Raw genomic sequence first — 16,957 nt, 5'->3', positions numbered from 1 at the left:
AAAATATCAAAAGTACAATTCTCAATTACCATACTCTACCTTTATTGTTCACTTCTAAAATTTCGCTTCAATTAAGAATATTAACATGTGTTGAGTTATAAAAATTAAAAAGTTACTTACAATATTATTTTTTAGTTTATTCTCATTCATTGATTAATTTAGAGGTATAACTAAAACCGAATAATAATGTTACATTGATTTGTTAAAGTGGATAGTTATTTATGGTAAAATAAACTTAAGAACGCACGTTTATTTAAGAATGAGGGAGTAATTTCTATAAGAACAATCTGAATTGAAGTTAACCCTCCTTTATTTATTTTCTTATACTTTAGAATTGTACAAAAGCAAATGTCAAATACATGGGGAAAAAAATGCATCAAAGCATGTAATAATCAAATTCACAGTTGCTTATCCCATAGCCTTAAAAAACAGAGGAAAAAAAAAGCAAGATTGAAACGAAAACAGAAATGGCAACACTCCATTGATGGCATCTTGAAGGAACTACCTAGCTATGGGTTCAAATTCAGTTGTAGTGACACTTATGGAAGCCAAGTCACTCTCAAGTGAATCACTTTGTTCAGTGGCATGATCAGTTCTTTTGCGTGCTAATTCTGCAGCCAAACACTCCTTTAGCTGAGTCACAACATCACTCATGTGAGGCCTCTTGTTAGAACTAGATGCCACACAAGCCATTGCTGTTTCAACAGCTTTCCACACAGAGCCGCTGTCAAAATCTTCTTGTAACTTTGAGTCAACAATGCTCTTTATCTCTCCATTGGAAAGCATGGAACTAATCCAAGAACTTATGTGAGGCTTGTTGTCCTCGTCCTGCATTTTCACATAGGCTGCTTGACCTGTGATCATCTTCAAAAGAACTACTCCAAAGCTGTAAACATCACTCTTCTCTGCCAACTTGTTTGAATCGCGATACCTACAAGGCAGATCACATGGTTTTAGTAAGTAGAGTTTTTAGTTTTTTTCAATAAAGTCTTCCAATGATTCATAATTTCATACAATCACTTACTCAGGATCTAAATAACCAGGAGTTCCAGCAACAACAGTTGAAATGTGTGTGCCTTCTTCAGTGGGAAAAGGTTTGGATAATCCAAAATCAGCCAATTTTGCTTCAAAGTTTTCATTTAATAAAATGTTTGCACATTTCACATCTCTGTGGATTATAGGTGGCTTGCAACCACTATGCAGATATTCCAATCCTGACATTATAACATTTCATCAAAAATAAATAAATATGAAGACTCATAAAAACTTTACAAGGTTGGTTCTCATTGCTTTACCTTGTGCTGCATCCACTGATATTCGGAGTCTATCTTCCCATGACAACAACTTTGCATTGTTCTTTTTTCCTGTGTAATCGTATTATTTTAGTAGGCGAAGGAGAGTTGGCACAGGTGGTAAAGACTTGGAATGGAATGTATCTTAGAACAAAGCAATTTTGATCTTCCTGAACATACCTGAAAGATGTTCTTCTAAGTTTCCATTCGCCATGTATTCATAGATGAGTCCTATATTGCTTTCATCATTGCAATAACCAATAAGAGAAGTGAGATTTCTGTGGTGTACTACCATCAGAAGTTTAACCTGCAATACAAAAGGCACTTATATGTCATGATATATAGCTAAATATTTGGTTTGATCAGAAACATTTTTTTCAGGTTTTGGCCACTAACCTCTGCTAGAAATTGTTCATATCCTCGCACTGCCGATGGTGAAAGCATCTTGACAGCTACTTGAGTATCACCAATTAGTCCATGGTAAACTGTACCAAATCCACCTCTACCAAGAATTCTATTGAAGTTGTTGGTGATCTTAACAATTTCATTGAATGTATATTGTCTTTGGTTGGGTCCAATTTTTGAAAAATTTGGAGCAGTTTGTTCTTCATCAATGTTCACAGCTGCTAGTTTCATGCAAAATGTTTCAGTTATTTACAAATTCAAATAGAATCACAATAATATGTTTCAATTGTCAAATTCAAAATGTTGATAAAAGGCACAACAATAAAAAAGGCTATGTGTAGTTAGTTGAAATTGTTTACCTTTTGACTTTCTCTTTTTAAGTCCACAGATAACAGCTGTTGCTACAATTGCTAGAAGCACCAAAACCCCAGCAATTGATGCTGCAATGGGAATAACTATGTGATTGTTGTTGTTCTTCTTCTTCTTGTTGCTTATTGCACCACCTGTTTGTTGGTTGCATGAAGTTGATGCACATAGATTTGGATTGTGTTCCACACTATCATTTGATTGAGAACAAGAATGAGGCCAGATCAAGAATTAAAACATCACCACTCAGAGAATCTAATGTTATAATCAAGATAAGATTATTTAGTTTGAAAGTTCATAAGAATTTATTGGTTTCTAATAAGTAGGAAGCATATGCAATATGCATACCTCAATGATAGTGAACCTTTCTTTGATTTATCAAGGAGTCCATTGGGAACTAAGCCTGTGAGATTGTTGTTTCCCAAGTTTCTGATAAAACAGAACTAATAATGACACATTTTCTCTTTTGTAACCAATAAACTTACACTGATGCACTGATAAAAGAACTAACTTACAATACTTTCAATGACTGAAGTTGTGTCAGGAAATCAGGTACTGATCCACTTAAGTTATTGTTTGATAAATCCCTGAAAAGGTGCAATTCAAATGCATCATTATTGGTATTAAAATATTAAATCCTCAAGTGGAGAAAAATGCAAGTTGAATGGATTTGGTTCATTTCCACCATTTAAGGCACTCACAAGTATTGTAACATACTGAGCTTGGAGATGTAAGATGATATCTGTCCTTTCAATCCACTGGAAGACAAGTCCCTGGTTGCATTTCCAACCATATCACCAAACTTGATGGTTTGAGTTCATGAAAATATATAATAAATTTTGTTGCTGTAAACTTCATGATTTTGGTACAATCAACTTACAAGGATGTGATTCTTGGGGGATCATTGCCATCATAACTACAATTTAGACCTTGCCAAATGTATTTTGTGGGGCCACATGGATCAGCTTCCCAATTTCTAGCCACCCCATAAGCTTTCTTGATGTTTGTGATAGCATCAACTAGAAGAGTTCAAAAGAATAATCTCAAGCCAATTTCCATAGCAAGTCAAAATCACAAACATGACACTAAGAAAATAAAACTCATGTTTAGAACTTTAGATAACACTATAAATAACTCACGTGCAGTTGTCTTCATGTGAAGTTGATAGTTGAGAATCATTAAATGATTTGACATGTTTGATTAAATAGTAGTTGAGAATCATTAAATGATTTGACATGTTTGACTAAATGGTCATCTAATAAGTCTTAATTATCAATTTCGCACGAAAATAACTGCACGTGAGTTTTCACCAACAGTAAGGCATAAATACCATCATCTTGTGAAGTTTCTGGTCTTGAGAAATCTTTCACTGTATAAACCTCAATGGCATTGATGATTGGAGGAAGCGTCGAATCCTCAGTCCGGAGAAGCGAAAACAAGTACCTAGACTCTCCTGCCAAAGCTGAAGGACTAAAAATGGTGGATGTTGATTGGTATGTAGGTACAAGAGGTCCACCCCAATACTTTCCATTAAGTGTTACATTGAATGATCTTGTTTCATTTGGTGCTAGCTTCTTAACTTCATTAAAATGCATGAACACATAGTATTGCTCATCCACATTATCAGGATCCCAGTAGAAATCGAAAGAAGCGCTAGCGTTTACTGGCATGGCGGCTGTGCTCATTACAATTGTTGGTGGTTGGTAATGATTCTGAGTTAGTTCATCATTGGTGAGTTTGCTGCTTATTTGTGTCCATAGATCAAAGCCTAGTGGTGCCCAAATTCTGTCATAAATATCATCCTTGTACCTGCATACCACCATTTTTTTTCAGTTTTGAATTCATTCAGGCTTTGTTTTGCTTCTCATGATAGGAATATTGGCCATGTTTGGCCATGTTTGTTTACTATGTCTCACAACAATGAATACAGACACAAAAATGGAGATACTAAGACAAAGACAAAATAGAAATTGAATACAAAAAATTGGACAAATTTAGTCCTAGAATATACACAATATCTATCTTCTGTAAACAAATTCTTGTCATTGTATTTGATAAGTGTCTCAAAAAAGAAAACAAGACAAAATTTGTTTTAGAACAGAAACATTTTATCTGTTTCTATACATGTACTACTCTTCTCCAAACAAAAATTTTATCTTCCTGTTTTTTGTATTTTTTTTTCTCCTAATATAATTATCAAACAACATCTGGTATCTTGAACATTAACAAATGTACCTTGTAACACAAGTAATTGTGCTAATAATCGTACGGACTGACCTGTATTGTAAGTTGGTGGTGGAACCTAAGTCGAATCGCCGGAGGCGTGCCAACGATTCCCATGATTGAGTCACATAAGTATCATTCTTCAAAGTCCTCAATTCTATAGCAGAAATGAATGGTGTCCCTGTGCCTGTGTTAACTAGACAAAGATGAATATAGTCCAATAATGGAGTGTAAATGATCTCACTGAATGTGGTAACTGATGCATTGGTGAATTTCACTGTGTCCATGAAATTAGCACCAAGATGAAGATCAAATTTTGGTGCTACATTTGTCCCATCATAGTTTCCATAATAGAAACTAGCTCTGATTAAGTATTTTGTAGCACTTGTCACATTTATTCTGTAACAGTTTCTTATTCCACTTGGAAAGCTTCTCAAATTGCTTAGTTGTTGTTGAAGATTGATCTTGAATTCAGCTGATACACTCTTGCTTACACCAGTGTCAATGAATCCAGAATCAGAAATGTAGAATATGCTTGTGTGCTTCTCAGTGTAGCTGGAATTTTGAGGTAGACCACAATCTATGCTAATGAATCCTGAGATGTTGAGAAAAACAAAGAATAAGAACTTTGAACTCTAGAACTTTCAGACATAAAATTTCGATATCATACCATGAAACCATTCATCCTAAAAGCTTAAAGAAAAAACAACACGAATTGTTATATCTCTAACACGTTCATTTTAAAAAGAGTTTTACTAGAGAATCAATTTTTCCGACCCACATTAGCTAACTCTTTTTAATTCTAAATTTTAATAGAAGTTAAAAAAATTTACAATAAAGAGAAAAAATTAGCTAATGTTAATTACTTATTGAAAGTTGATGTGCTATTTTTTTTTTTCGTTTCGAAATATCTGTCACTTAAAAAATTTGGTACATCGACAAAAAATTCAATGATGTACTGAATTATCGAAGTGACGGATATTTTAAAATAAAGATTAATTTTAACTTTTGTTTGCAATTTTTGGTAAGTGATAACCAAACCTGATTGATCTTGAGCTTGAACTAGAGCCACAATAATAAGAAGAAGAAGCAATACAATATGTGAACGTGGTGAAATTCTCCTCACCATTATTGTTTGATGTGTATCCTACTTTGCTTAGGGTGACCAATAGTTTCATGCAATGATTTATACTGCTAAAGTCGTATTCATTGTTTTAATTAATTAGGCAAATTAGTCAAATATACATGCTAGGTTTTAGAGAAATTATTGTTTTAATAAGAGACATTCTTTTGTGGAACTGGCAGAGCATGAACATACAATTTTTTTTTTCAAAATAAAATTTGAAGTGTTATGGGAAGGTGCTAAGTGGTGATGGTTTATTTACCCTTGAGTCAAAGTAAACGGGGTTGACAAAATGAGCATGGATACTCTCTTAGAAAAGCAACAAGTATGGGAGCATATTTTTTCTTTGTATTTATCTTTTGTATTGAAAATAATACTCTTTGATATTGGAAAATGTTGAAAAAGAAAAAAAAAATGTTTGGTTAACAAGTGCAAAGGAATGTCGATATAGTAATATAGTATATTGATGACAAAAGTTCATAAATTAATTAGCAACTTGTTTTTCTAATAGTATTATATTTGGTTGATTTTAAAAGATTTAAGAGATATGTATGTTTATGTGTTCATAAATTAATTAAGCCTATTATGTAACATGATCACACAAAAATTTGAATATATGTATATATTATTTGTTAACCACCGCATCTAACTCAAAATCTTAAGTTAGTGAGTCTTTTATTTTATAAATTTTTCGAACTATTTTTACTGTAAAAATTTTTGATGCTTCATCTTAAATAGTATTCTTTAAATCAGACCGACTAACTTATTGAATCATGGTGAGGAACTCTCGACTACAAAATAATAAATTAACGAGTCTCTTATTTTGTAAACTCTTCATTTTTTTTAATGTGAGACTAATTTTATACATTATTCTTCACACTTAAAACATTAATATTATGCCGTATGCACTATATAATTCTTTTGATATTATGTTGAAGATGCTTCATTTCCAATTAAAATCGAGGCTGTCGTTGACGGAATTTTTTTCTTTTTTCAATGACGAATTTGGAATTTCCAGCTATTTTCTCACATAAGAAGGCCAAAATAAAGTCCTAGTCATAGATTCTTGAATACAAATAACAGATATTTTTTTTATGATTAATAATTCTACAAATAAAAGATAAGGCTAAGACTTAAGAGAAACTCTTTCCGCGTTAATCTTATACTAGTTTTCATATTTCATATTTCATATTTCATATTTCATATTTCATACCAGAGACCAATTCAAAGTACAAGCTTGCTTCTATATATTTATTAAGATTATTGTAGCTTGTAGGTTAACATTATTTACAAATTACAATATTGCTAGTGAACAACAATTTCTTCCTTGTTATCAAGGATTTCAACAACATATACTAATTTATCTGTCACTTTTTAATATAATCATTAAATCATACTCTTGCATTTAGCTGATTTTTTAAATAATAAATTTAAAAATAAGTTGTTTTTTTATATAATATTATACTATTTATCATTTGACTTTTATTCGTACCACATTATGGCAAATTTAAATCGATAAATAGTAATAATTAAAAGATAAAATAAAATTTGATCACAATATTTAATTGTGGTGAATAAATTGAATAACTAGAAAATCTTGATAATTCAAATAGTAATCCATATTATGTAATTGATTAAAAAAAGAATATTAAGTTCGATTCAAATAATAATATACTTTATGATTTTCTAATTTAACCTACTTCAAATATTTAATTTCAACTAACTTAGAAGGTCTTACATAACAATTCATATTTCTAAAATTACATAAATTAAAAAAACTAATATACACATATAAAATTATCCTAACAAATAGATATTATGCTACTTCAAACAATTATAATTGAAAATAAAATAGTGCAAACTAATCAGAATATGGTTGAAAAGAGTTGAGAGAAAAACTTAAGAGAGAAAGTGAATGTTGTAGAGAAAAAAAAAAAACAAGTGTGATAGAATGAAGGGAGGAGAGTTAAAGTGTATTTACGAATTTTTTATTTTTTAAAAATCAGAAATCCAAAGTAAAATTTGTATACTAAAAAATTCTCATAGCAAAATCTGATCCTTAAATTTCTTAATCTCTACCTTAAAAAAATTCAATTTATTTATATCATTAGATAATACATCATGTTTATCCATTTCTAAAAAAAATGAGCCTCTATTTAAATGTATGATAATTGTTTTAATATTCTTTTGAAATTAGAAACTAAATTACTTTTTCATTCCTATATAATAGATGTATTTTGTATATTATAATTGTTTAATTTTAATACACTTATATTATAAATTATTTTACATTGTCATTTAATTATATTCTTTTTTTTATATGATCATTCACGAGTTAATTGTTAAAAATAGTTATTTTTACTGATATTATAATACATAATTAAATATACATGTAAATTTTTTTTATACTATTAATATATTAAAATTAAATTTTGGTTGAAAATAAATTTTAAAACATATATTAAATATATTCTAGGACTTTATAAAGTATTTCTCAAAATTTATATTATCATGAGAATAAAAATAATACTATAAATTAATTATTAGAATTTAATTCAAAAATAATATTTTATATTCAACTAAAATATATAAAAAAAATCTAATTCATATATTAAATACGTATACAGTTAAATTCATAAATTTTATTGTACAATAGTCGGAAATTATTTTTTGTATGGAGGAAGAGATGGTGAATTGGCAGAATATTGGCCAAGGAGGGAAATTACCGGAGGGTGGAGCTCACCATCAACACGCCGGGGGCGTGGTGGCTGAGCGGTTGAACGGGGCGTGGTGGCTGAGGTGGCAGCACGCCAGGGGCGTGGTGACTCATCACGCCGGGGGCGTGGTACGTCAGGTCCGTCAGCGTTGCGGAGTCCCAATGCAACCACGCGGGGGGCGTGTTGCAGTCCTGTCTGCATGCAGGAGACAGCCCCCCACCCCGAGAACCAGCGCTACCAGTCCATGTATAATATATATATGCATGCAGGAGGGGCTTCTTCCTTCATAAAATCATACCTGAAAGTGAAAGAGGGGAAGTGTTACACGGGAGAAGGAGAGAAAGAAGTGAGTTTAGTTGTATTAGTAAGGAGGGTATAGTAAGTAGTAGTGAATAGTAGTGAGTTAAGTTTATGTGTGGAAATAATAAGAGTATTAGTTTAGAGGATTAGAAAAAAAATGGTACGTAATTATCTAGCCCCTGAAGAACATATTATCAACTATCTCGATCATCCCATTTATGTAAGTAAATAAATTTTTTTTTATGTATTTAAATTATTTTATTTTTTATGTATTTTTTTATGATATATAACCATTTTTTATGTATTATCAACACGTACCTCTGTTTGCATATTCCGGAAACTCGGGGGCATGTATGGCGTCGAGATCCAACTCACACATAAAAGGTGGAACGCCCATCGGTTGACTGCTCGAGGGACGAACCACTACATTCTCCACTCCTGCCTCAACTCCCACATCACCATCCTCATCTTCATCGCCGGCTTCATAAGTGGCTTCGAAGTCCTCTTCGCTGTCACTATTCATACCTTCGTACACTGCAGCTATATCATCATTTACATCTATATCATTTTGGACCGCTTCTAGCTCCTCAGCTTCAAACTCAACATACAACTCAATCTGTGGGTGTCTCATATAAGTCTGCCGGTGAATTTGAAACATATTCTGCATACTCGCTTCATCCGTGATCGGAATGGTATCAAACTGTATTAGGCCACCAAAAACCACCACCGGATTTCGGTACAGAATTCTGCTCACTCTCATTAACGTACCATTCTCCATGCTTTGACATAGGCCGTTCTGCAGCTCCATTAACGTCATCGTGCATGGAACCACAAACGAAAACGAATTTTGTGACACAAACCTCACTCCCTCATGGTATTACGTATTATCTCACCATTACGATACACCACCAAATTTGCGGTGTCCTCCATTACACCAACTACAGCATCAAAGAATCCTCACAACACACTCAACTCTCACTCACTCAGTATGGAAAACACTCTCGAGCTCTACCTTATATAGAGCGGTGAACTTACCACGCCCCCCACGTGGTTCACACTTGGACCAATCAGCTTCCGCCACGTCAGCACGCCCCCCACGTGCTGACGCAGCACGCCCCCCACGTGGTGCAGCAAACGAGCCAACCAGCTTCCGCCACGTCAGCACGCCCCCTGCGTGCTGACTCAGCACGCCCCCTGCGTGCTGCTTACGTGGCTCAATCAGAGCGTGCCACGTAGCCTCCACGCCCCCTGCGTGTTGAAGGCACCACGCCCCATGCGTGTTACCCCTTCATCTGACACGTCCACATATTTGTAATATACCCTATAACTCCATTTTCTCATAATACACCAATCTTTTTTCCATATTCTAATTAATGAGCCTACAATAGTAGATAAAAAAGAATTTTTCTAATTTCCGAAAAATATCGCTTAGATTTGTAGCAGCAGCAAGGTTCTCCTGCCGTGTCAGCAACCACGAAACGACGACGCAGCAGTCTCTCACTCTCTTCCTTCGGCGATGGCTTCGAATTCGAAAGGCTCAACTCCTCCGTATGCAAGTGCTGCAAGAATCTCTGATTCTCCCTGTTTTCCTCAATATACTGCTTCTCTCAAATGTAACTACTCGCATACCTCCTTTTCTTTCTCTTAATTTTAGATTATTGAATTAATTTTCTCTGCCCTCATTTTTTTCATCGAATTTGAGTATACTATACCCGATAATAATAAACCTTTAAATTTTAAATCCAAGTTTCTCTTTTTTAGTATATGTATGAAATGAAGATTGAAGAACACCATGAACCCTAACTTTCTAGTTTCAGGAATTAATAACCGTGAGAAAGATTGTAAGCTAAATCTGTTTTCATGAAAAATTTGAGTTCCTTCTCACACAGTAGATGGAGTTGTTCTTCAATGCTGACCTAGATAAGAATGAAGATCACTAACTTAGAAGAAATATCAGATAGGGAGTAGAGAAAATAAAGTGACTTCATTTGGGAGATTAGGTTAGGTTAAGAAGAAACTGAAGAAAAGAAAAATGGACAAATAGGGTTAAAAGTGGAAGGAAGGACTACAGGATTCTGGGTATGAACATTTGTTTGTTTGCATTAGCAATGAAGAATAAAACAAAGAAAAATAATGTGAAAAAACGATTTAACTGCACCTCATGTTTTATTGAGCTTTAGTTATATTGTGATCCTTAAACTGAGAGTTGTTTGATGCTCTTGTACTCTTGTTCTTCAGGTCTAGAAGAATTTAGTTCTAATAAGAGTAAATGTCAAGAACATTTTGATGTTTACAAGGAGTGCAAGAAAAAGGAGGTACATTAATTTTCAGTACTGTGTATTGCCTTTCATTGTTTTACATTTCACATTTCACATTTAACATTTAACATTATTGTTTTACATTTTCACATTTCACATTTCACATTTTGATGAGTCATTATTTTTTTATACTACCACTTTTACACGCGATTATCTTAATTAGGTACATCATGTAAGAGAACAAGTTAGGGTTTGTTTGTTATGATTAAGTGGTGGTAGTAATTGATTGTGATAGTGTTTCAAACAATGCTCTGGTGGTTAATTGTGCTATTCAACTCAGTGCTTACTTCTTTATGCATGGTGCTAGTAATTTCTAAAAAGCATTGATTTAGATCACAAGGAGCAGAAATTTTTTTCTTAAGTATTGTACTTAGGGTTCGGATAGTGTATCATGATGTTCTGATTGCATCCATTTTAAAGTCCACTTAGTGTCTTTTTAGTGCTTGCAATGATATACCTTATCCAATTTTACCGTCATCTCACTCCATTTCTCTCCAAAGCATGTCATTGAGATCAATGACTTTCACTCAATTGATCATCAAGGTCATCTTGTCAGAACTGAGAAACACTCCAGCTGGTATAACTTTGTTGTTGTGATTGTTTGATTAAGCTCCACAATGAACAGCCATTTGAGAGTAACTGTTTGATCACATGTTCATCACTTCTTTGGTGAAGTTGTGGTCAGTTTGATAAAAACCCTTGGGCGGTGCACAGGAGGGAGGGGTTTCGCCAACTTGGTCAGTCAATCTTCATCTTTGAGTAAACATGACTTGAACCTCCCCATAGGCCATAACTATAACAAAATAAGGTTCTCTGTGAGTAGTATTATCACTTAACCAAGGGAGCTTAATATGGTTTACTTGCAAATATATTTCTTATTTTGATACCATTGCTTTGTTTTGCTTTATAAAATGTTTTGATTGTTAAATATGGTTTGGGTGCATCCTGTTGCTACTAAGGCTGGTGGTTAATTCCTTCTTAATTTTAACAGAGGGAAGCTCGATTGGAACGTAACAAAAACCGATCCTTCTTCTCGTGAAGTTTTTTCCTGGATTGTTTTTATTGTATCATAGGAAATGAAGTAGAGAGTTTACTAGATTGCTGGTTCATCTCTTATGAAGCTATGACAAGAAAGCTGTTTCAATAAATTTGTATATTGGTATTTACGGCACATTTTTAGGTTTAAATAAATTTCTTATTTAGTTAATCTGAGACCATTTAATATATATTCCTTTTATGTTTCTGTTTGTTGTTATTCTCCCCCATGTTAATGTGACTTTTCTTTTGTTATTATTATTTTGTACTAGTTATATTGCAGTTTTTATGTCTTTAAGTTTTTATGACATCTATAAATTGAATGACCAAAATAAAATGAACATCAACTAAGGCATTGAAGAAATCTTTCAAAGACTAAACACATTTTATATTGACTGTAGAGGTTGTGAAGAAGATGGTGTTCTGTTTTTTTCTTTTTGGGACCTTTCCCTTGAATTGTAGATCATTGAGGGAGTCAGGATATCTGAGAACTATATATGTAAATCTTGGCTGCATAGTGCATACAATGTACATTCGAAGAAAAGAATAAAGCAATTTAGTTGAATGATTTATGATCATAATAATCCTTAGTACAACGTGACATAATAAAACACAGGAAACACACAACTTTCATAAAGGCACTACCTCACTAAAGGGCCAGTTTCAGAAGTCAGATTATAGGTGAACTCAATGAAATCAGTGTTTTCTGTGTCAATGTTGGATTGTTTCCGAGCCAACTCTATTGCCAAACATTCCTTTAACACAACCAATACATCACTCATGTATGGCCTTTTGTCAGGGCTATATGACACAGAAGCCATTGCTATTTCAACAGCTTTCCAGACAGAACTACTATCAAAATCTCCTTGTAATTCTGAGTCAACAATACCTTCTATATCCCCTTTAGAAAGTAAGGAATCAACTCGGTGACTTATGTGAACTTTATCTTCGGTTTTTGATATTGCCGGTTGACCTGTGATTATCTTCAAAAGAACTACTCCGAAACTGTAAACATCACTTTTCTCTGTGAACCTGTTTAACATGGTACACCTACAGGTCATTGACAATTTGGTTAGTATCTCCTCAGAATTATTTTGGATGAACACAAACTCAAACTTGGTTGTCTTAGTAATGTGTTGAATGGTTTACTAACGAAAATTGACACTTGAATGGAATAACTTACTGAGGATCTAAGTAACCAAGAGTTCCGGCAACAATGGCAGTGGAGATATGCGTGTCACCGTCAGCAAGATAGCTTCTGGATAGGCCAAAATCAGCCAATTTGGCTTGGAAGTTTTCAGTTAACAAAATATTTGCACATTTCACATCTCTGTGAATTATTAACGGCTTACAACCGTGATGCAGATATTCCAGTCCTGGCATAAGATTTTTCACATGACTAGATGAGAAGAATTCCAATTTGATGAAGAAATTCACAAATTTTCTTGTCTTAACTAACCTTGGGCTGCATCCACAGCTATTCGAAGTCTATCTTCCCAAGTTAAGAACTTTGTGTTGCTTTTCTTCCCTATAATTTTCAAATTTTAATATTTTGAATGCTATTTGCATGAGTTAATTTATGTCAAAGAAAAAGAAAGAAAACAAAGTAGTTAATATACCTAAGAGTTGTTCATCCAAGTCTCCATTTGCCATGTATTCATAGATGAGAGCTTTATTTTTCTCTTCATTGCAATATCCAATAAGGGAAGTAAGATTTTTGTGGTGTACTTTCATCATATGTTTAACCTAGAATTCAAAAGCCACATATTGGTCAGAATGGCTTAAAATGTTGCTCAAGATTTGAAACATTTTTGCAGATTATGAAACCACTTGCCTCTGCTAGAAATTGCTGATATACATGTTCTGATGTTGCAGACAGAATCTTGACAGCTACTTCAGTGTCATCAATAATTCCATAGTAAACTTTACCAAATCCACCTTCACCAAGCAACCTTTCAAAGTTGTTGGTGATATTAACAAGTTCATTAAATGAATATTGTTGTTGCTTGGCTTTTATTGGTGGCTCATTTGGATATTTGGGCTTCACATGAATGTTCACAGCAGCTAATTTTAAGGGGGAAAATATATTTCAGTTGCTAACAAATTAACAATAAAGCTAGAAACATTTATGACTAAAGACAGAAAATACGAAGATACTGAGAAAAAGAGTGTATCAGAGACATTTTGCTTGTTTTTGTGTTTGTCCCTTCTTAGAAAAAACAACTTTGTACCTGCCAAAGTGTCTATGTTTTTGTTGTGAGCTAAAATGATGGTTAGCATTAGTTACCTTGTGGCTTTCTTTTCTTAACTGAAAAGATTATAGCTGCTGCAGAAATTATTAGAAGCACCAAAACCCCAACAACTGATGCTACTACAGGAATAGCTACATTGTTTTTCTTCTTCTTGATTGTTTCGATGCGTTGGTTGCATGATGATGCAGAAGTACATAGGTTTGGATTTTGCCCCACACTAGCATAATTCAGATGATGTCAGATCAACAATTAAGAATTTCTGTAATTAGTAGTCATATTATATGATGATATAATAAAGAATACTAAGATAACAATCAGATTCAGCCTTAAGAAACTGTGAACTTTGGACTAATTGCTATTAAGTAGGCATGCATACCTCAATGATAGTGAACCTTTCTTTGATCTATCAAGGAGTTCACTGGGAACTAAACCAGTAAAATTGTTATTCTCCAAGTTTCTGTTAAAGAAGACACATATATGACATGCTTTTCTCTTTTATAACCGAGGAAATTATACTTATCAACCAAACAAGGGATTAACTTACAAAAATTTCAGTGACTGTAGCTGTGTCAGAAAATAAGGTATCGATCCACTTAAGCTATTATTTGATAAATCTCTGAAACATGCAATTCAAATGCATTTATTATTACAATTCGGGATATCAAATAATTTTAAAAACAAAAATTGAAAGTGAAAAATATAAATGGAATAATTTGGTTCCACCATTTGTAAACCATATTAGATGAGATACTCACAAGTATTGTAACATAGTGAGCTTGGATATGTAGGATGATATCTGCCCTGTCAATTCACTAGAAGATAAATCCCTGGTTGCATTTCAAAAACCAGTTTAAGAGTTTATGATTGGTGTTAATTAATGAATAAAAGCATGATCTGTTTTTTAGTTCATTAACTTACAAAGATGTGATTCTTGGAGAACTTTTGCCTTCAAAACTACAATTTAGACCTTCCCACATATATGCTATTGGGGCACATGGATCTCCTTGCCAATTTCTAGCAACATTATATGAATCCTTGATGTTTGTAATAGCAGCAACTAGTAGTTGATGATTGGAAATAGTTCACAACAATTTCAACCAAATGTTACAATGAAACTATTGGAATGTCCAAAGCAATTTAACTATGAAAATGAAAAGGAAAAAAATTATGGTTGGTAAAGAAAGGTACCATCATCTTGGTGAGTCTCTAATTGTGAGAAATCTTTTACCAGATAAATCTCAATAGCATTGACGATGGGAGGAAGTGAAGACTTTTCTGTCTGAAAAAGCGAAACAGTATAATTTGTTGCTCCAGTTACAGCTGAAGGACTATATATGGTAGTTGTGCTTTGGTATGCAGGTACAAGAGGTCCAAACCAGAACTTGCCATTCATGGTGATATTGAATGACCTTGTTTGATTTGCTGCTAGCTTTTGAATTTCATTAAAGTGCATATACACATAGTATTGCTCATCCACATTATTTGGTTCCCACATTAGATCAAGAGAAGCACTAGAATTTGCTGGTGCAGCAGCAGTGCTCATCACAACTGCTGGTGGTTTATAATGATTCTGTGATAGTTCATCATTGGTAAGTATGCTACTCAGTTGTTTCCACTGTTTTAGGTTAACAGGATCCCAAAGCCTGTCATAAACATCATCTTTGTACCTGCATGTATACCACAATTTCATTTTACTTAGTGTTGGATATATTTGGATTTTGGAGTGTAAACCATAAATTGCTAATTTAGCTCCTGAAAGAAGTAAATAAGTCTGAGGTACTCGAAAGAGATAAAGAAGGATTCAAGATGGCATTGAAATATAGAAATATTATAAGATAGTTTACTCTATAGTTGGAAATTGGAACACAAAATTTGCACATAGTGTAAATGAGTTTATCTAAATCTTATGGAAATACTCACCTGTATGTTAAGTTGGTAATGGAACCTAAATCTAGTCTTAGGAAACGTGCCAATGATCCAGATGATTGAGCATCATAAGTCTTATTATCCAACATCCTTAATTCTATAGCTGAAATGAATGGAGTCCCTTTCCCTGTGTTAACCAAACAGATATGAACATAATCCAATGATGGAGTGTGAATGATCTCAGTGGTGTAGCTCCATGATGAATTGGTGAGTTTAACTGTTTCCCAAAAATTAGCTCCAAGATGAAGATCAAATTGTGGTAACTCATTTAGACCATCATAGTTTCCATACAAAAAGTTAGCTCTGATTAAATATTTAGTGGCACTTGCAACATTTATTTTGTAACAGTTTCTTGCACCGTTGGGAAAGCTTCTCAAATAACCTAGTTGCTTTTGATGAGTGGCCTTATCTTCTGGTGATACACTCATGCTTACACCAGTTTCAATGAAGTTAGCATCTGAAATGTAATTTATGCCTATAGTGACCTCAGTGTAACTTGATTTTTCTGGTAGTCCACAATCAAGGCTAATAAATCCTAAGAAAAAGGAGGAAAGAAAATGAAGAAAAAGAATTTAGCTAAATTTTAAGATTATAGTACATGGTTTTATAGTTGAAAGCAACTGTTTAGATTTTCTTAATACAAACCTGATTGATCCTGGGCTTGAACCATGACAACAATAGTAAGAGTCCTGAGCAATAGAAAAAGAGAATGCAATGATTTTCTCATCATTGTTTGTTGTATCCAATTTTTTGCTTTCAGTGCCAAATACAAGTGTGTCACATAATGATTTAGATGGAAAATAGTCAATTTTCCAGTTGGATTTGACAATTTTTAATGTTGAATAGAATTGCCAGAGCATAAAACATTGAAGGGCATTTTTTTTCTTTTTTTAAAATTGTGCTTAGACTTTAGGAGATATAATTAATTAATAATATATGTAGGCACTAACCAGTGAAATATGTGTTATAGAATTATATACTTGAGTCAAAGTAAACGGGG

The 16,957-nt window shown here is 33.3% G+C and overlaps 3 protein-coding genes across 3 annotated transcripts; 1 reads left to right on the top strand and 2 right to left on the bottom strand.

Moving 5' to 3' along the window:
• Window positions 1-326: 326 nt before the first annotated feature.
• Window positions 327-5,443, bottom strand: LOC107464213 (LRR receptor-like serine/threonine-protein kinase IOS1). Its single transcript, XM_052254466.1, has 13 exons — window positions 5,328-5,443; window positions 4,341-4,881; window positions 3,394-3,872; window positions 2,944-3,082; window positions 2,765-2,836; window positions 2,579-2,650; window positions 2,412-2,492; window positions 2,057-2,253; window positions 1,689-1,915; window positions 1,473-1,599; window positions 1,296-1,364; window positions 1,025-1,214; window positions 327-931 (listed from the first exon to the last, which is right to left on the bottom strand). The coding sequence occupies exons 1-13, from the start codon at window positions 5,413-5,415 to the stop codon at window positions 502-504; spliced, it is 2,712 nt and encodes a 903-aa protein (XP_052110426.1). The 5' UTR covers window positions 5,416-5,443; the 3' UTR covers window positions 327-501.
• Window positions 5,444-9,833: 4,390 nt separating this feature from the next.
• LOC107464215 (cytochrome c oxidase-assembly factor COX23, mitochondrial) lies at window positions 9,834-11,987 on the top strand. Its single transcript, XM_016083141.3, has 3 exons — window positions 9,834-10,039; window positions 10,665-10,741; window positions 11,736-11,987. Exons 1-3 carry the CDS (start codon window positions 9,943-9,945, stop codon window positions 11,781-11,783), a joined length of 222 nt encoding a protein of 73 aa, XP_015938627.1. The 5' UTR covers window positions 9,834-9,942; the 3' UTR covers window positions 11,784-11,987.
• Window positions 11,988-12,056: 69 nt separating this feature from the next.
• Window positions 12,057-16,724, bottom strand: LOC107464214 (LRR receptor-like serine/threonine-protein kinase IOS1). The gene is made up of 13 exons (XM_016083140.3): window positions 16,603-16,724; window positions 15,952-16,492; window positions 15,220-15,698; window positions 14,950-15,088; window positions 14,787-14,858; window positions 14,576-14,647; window positions 14,408-14,488; window positions 14,067-14,248; window positions 13,614-13,843; window positions 13,399-13,525; window positions 13,239-13,307; window positions 12,963-13,155; window positions 12,057-12,829 (listed from the first exon to the last, which is right to left on the bottom strand). Exons 1-13 carry the CDS (start codon window positions 16,685-16,687, stop codon window positions 12,421-12,423), a joined length of 2,679 nt encoding a protein of 892 aa, XP_015938626.2. The 5' UTR covers window positions 16,688-16,724; the 3' UTR covers window positions 12,057-12,420.
• Window positions 16,725-16,957: the final 233 nt, after the last annotated feature.

Source organism: Arachis duranensis, chromosome 9 (genome assembly GCF_000817695.3).
Source record: "Arachis duranensis cultivar V14167 chromosome 9, aradu.V14167.gnm2.J7QH, whole genome shotgun sequence".
Taxonomy (NCBI): domain Eukaryota; kingdom Viridiplantae; phylum Streptophyta; class Magnoliopsida; order Fabales; family Fabaceae; genus Arachis; species Arachis duranensis.
Note: the sequence above shows the minus strand (reverse complement) of the source record. Positions and strands in the feature narration are given on the sequence as shown.